The sequence below is a fragment of the Andrographis paniculata genome, unplaced genomic scaffold (assembly GCF_009805555.1).
Source record: "Andrographis paniculata isolate CXL003 unplaced genomic scaffold, ASM980555v1 Contig51END, whole genome shotgun sequence".
Lineage (NCBI taxonomy): Eukaryota > Viridiplantae > Streptophyta > Magnoliopsida > Lamiales > Acanthaceae > Andrographis > Andrographis paniculata.
The window spans coordinates 1,583,612-1,587,237 of NW_026137586.1; the positions used below are offsets into that span (position 1 = coordinate 1,583,612).

Consider the following 3,626-nt stretch of genomic DNA (forward strand, 5'->3'; position numbering starts at 1 on the left):
ATAGATATATAAATATGAGACAGAATGCATATTAGATAATACTAATAAAATTATTAATTTTTTTATTTTATTTATACTATAACTCAATATAATACTAATTAGACAAAAGAATAAATAGATAGATATATTAGAGGAGGAGATTAATAATTAATATTAAATTATCAATACTAAATATAACCTTACAATAACACATTCCTCCTGATAGAAAGAGTAAAAGTCAAATCACAAAATCCAACGGATCCAAATCCCAACCAAACACGCCCACACTTTCTATTATATAAACCGCCCCTACACCCCTTCGTACTTCCACACAAACCCCAATCCCCCAAAACACCCCCCCCCCGCGCAATGGACCTCCTCCGCCAGATCCCATCCCTCCCCTACACCGCTCTCCTCCTCCTCTCCGCCGCCGTCTTCCTCCTCCTCTCCCGCCGCCGCCGCCACGGTCCGCCACCTCCTCCGGGCCCACTGGCCCTCCCGGTAATCGGTCACCTCCACCTCCTCAGCCCCCGCCTCCACCAAACCTTCCACGACCTCTCCCTCAAATACGGCCCCCTTATGCAGCTGTACCTCGGGTCCGAGTCCTGCCCCGTCGTTTCTACTCCCGACCTGGCCCGGGACTTCCTCAAAACCCACGAACTCAATTTCTCGAACCGGAAACGGTCCACCGCCATCAAGGTCATAACCTACGACAAATCCTTCGCCTTCTCGCCGTACGAGACTTACTGGAAGTACATCAACAAGCTCTGTATGTACGAGCTCCTCGGGACCCGCAACATCGCCCATTTTCAGCCGGTCCGGGACCTCGAAGTCCGGGCCTTCGTCCAGCAGCTGACGAAAAAGGGCAGGGCCGGCGCCGCCGTCGTCAACGTCACCGACGAGCTTATGAAGGTCACCAGCAACGTTATTTCCAGCATGATGCTCAGCCTCCGGGCGGCGGAGGACGACGGCGACGCCGAGGAGCTCCGGACCTTGGTCCGGGAAGTCAGCCAGATTTTTGGGGAGTTTAATGTTTCGGATATGTTCTGGTTCTTGAAGGGTTTCGATTTGCAGGGGATCCGGCGGCGCTCCGAGGATATATGGCGGCGGTACGATATTCTTCTCGAGAGGATTATTTCCAGCCGGGAGGACGAGCGCCGGGCCGGCGGCGGCGCCCCCGGCGGGGAGCCGAGGGACTTTTTGGACATGTTGTTGGATGTAAGAGATGGGAAATGTGAAGTGGAATTCACTAGAGATCATCTCAAAGCTTTGGTTATGGTAAGAAATTCGATTTCAAATTAAGAATTTTGTTACATTATACATTTTCACTCGTAGACATTGCTCAAATTCAATTTTTTAATTTTTTACTAATAAAAATTTGAATTTGAACCGTTATTTAATGTGATATAAATAAAAATTAATATAATATTTTGAATGAAAAATAAATTTATAATATAAAAAAATTAATTATTTGATATGATATTTTTTAATAAAAAAATTTTAATATTAAAAATCTAAATAATAAAAACTTCTCCAGAAATATCTGTCTAAACAAAGCTATTTATACAAATTTGTGAATCTCTATACGATTTTGTTTATTTATGCATTTATTTATTTTAATATTCCTCAATAATGTTTGTTTGAAGGATTTTGGTGGATTTCCACTGTTCATCCAATTTTTTTCCCCCAAAAACATCAAATCAAACACCTATTTTTCATTTTTTATATTATACTAAAAATCAATTTTACATTCAAAACATCACATCAAACTCTATTTATATCACATCATACAACTATTCAAATTCAAAATTTTTACTATTCAAATCCTAACTCAAAATCCAATACCCCAAACAAACACACCCTTATTTATTTTAATATTCCTCAATAATTGTTTATGGGACCGGTTAGAGTGTCACGTTATTTAACACGGTTGATTAGTGTCGGTTAATACGATGCAATAAAATATATATATATATATATTTGTTAAAATAATTGCCTGTTGTATATATATTAGTCCCTCTAACGTGTAAAAAGATGTTTATTTAATTTGGGCAAGATTTTTAAAAAGGTGTGTATTTTTTTCTTTTTTTATTAAAAAAAAAAAGGTTAAAAAGGATAATTGAGTTGAAAAGGATGAAAATATATATACTCCCTCTGTTCCTCTATAGAGTCAAATGATTCTTTTGGGTAGGAACTAAGCGTATAAATTAATAAATTATTAATAATAATTTATTTTTTAATAAATATTTTAACAGAAATTTTATTTTTTTAAAAAAATAAAATATTAATTATATTTAACATCTGCTTATATCACATTTCTTAAGTCATCGTCACTAAGTGACTCAAAATTTTGAATGCTCAACAACTATTCCACAAATTGAATGTATTTCTTATTTTAGAAATAAAAAATTATGTCGATAATATAACAAATAATATTTTGTATTAAATTATTGAATTTTTTCATTGAATAAAATATATATTAAATTTTTATAATGTTTATAAACAATCGTATCACATACAGAAAAAAATAATAATAAAAAATTTGGTGAACAAACCCCAATCTTCATATTTATTTCATAAACTATGATGCTAACATTTTCTATAAATTTGAATGTTCTAAAAAAAACAATTGTAGGATTTCTTAACGGCGGCGACAGATACGACAGCGCTCACAAGCGAATGGGCAATCGCAGAGCTCATAAACGACTCCAAAATACTCAAGAAAGCCCAAGAAGAAATCGGCCGTGTTATCGGCCGAGGCCGGTTGGTAAATGAGTTAGACGCGCCGAATCTTCCCTACCTCCAAGCGATCATTAAAGAAACGCTTCGACTCCACCCTCCAATCCCGCTTCTCCCTAGAAAATCCGTCGACGATATCGTAATCCACGGATACAAAATCGCCGCCAATAGTGTACTATTCGTCAACATTTGGTCGATCGGCCGTAACCCCAAGTATTGGGAAAACCCGTTGACGTTTAGGCCCGAACGTTTCTTGGAAAACGGGAATGACTCGATCGACATCAAAGGACAACATTTTGAGTTGTTGCCGTTTGGCACGGGCCGGAGAGGTTGTCCCGGCATGGTTATGGCTATTCCAGAGTTGATCAGTATAATCGGGAATATGATCCAATGTTTCGATTGGAAATTGCCGAACGGCGAGTCGGGACCCGTCGACATGTCGGAGCGGCCGGGATTGACGTTGCCGAGGGCTAAAGATCTTTTGTGTTGCGTCGTTCCGAGGGTTGATCCGGCGATTGTTTTTCAATCGCCGTAGAGAAATGCTTTGGTAGCTTTGGTTATTGCTGTTTGTAAGCTTAAGTCTGTTCTATTATGTTGTACGATATGCAAATAAAAGTCCGACTGGTTTTTGGTCGAATTTATTAGTTGTTCTTTCGAAATTTTATTTTATTTTTTGTTGGGAGATAATTTATATATGTATAATTTAGTTATAATAGAAAATTAGTTTACTTATCTTCAATTTTTTGGTTTTTGATGTAACAAATAATAATCGAGTTGATAACAATTATTGAAATTATATATGATTTCTTATTTATTTTTTCAAAAATTGTTATGTTGCCCACAACTTAAAAAGTATCTAATAAAATAAAAACCCACTTACAATAGGGTCCATACCAAGAGAGTTTTCT

At 37.3% G+C, this 3,626-nt stretch overlaps 1 protein-coding gene across 1 annotated transcript; it reads left to right on the forward strand.

The window, feature by feature from the left end:
* The first annotated feature begins 329 nt into the window (after positions 1–329).
* Positions 330–3,355, forward strand: LOC127253820 (cytochrome P450 93B2-like). The gene is made up of 2 exons (XM_051278594.1): positions 330–1,257; positions 2,615–3,355. Exons 1-2 carry the CDS (start codon positions 349–351, stop codon positions 3,251–3,253), a joined length of 1,548 nt encoding a protein of 515 aa, XP_051134551.1. The 5' UTR covers positions 330–348; the 3' UTR covers positions 3,254–3,355.
* Positions 3,356–3,626: the final 271 nt, after the last annotated feature.

Coding starts and splice junctions, on each gene's coding strand:
- LOC127253820 (XM_051278594.1), top strand. CDS start 349: ATGGACCTCCTCCGCCAGATCCCATCCCTCCCCTACACCGCTCTCCTC. Junction 1,258..2,614: donor ATCTCAAAGCTTTGGTTATG/GTAAGAAATTCG, acceptor AAACAATTGTAG/GATTTCTTAACGGCGGCGAC.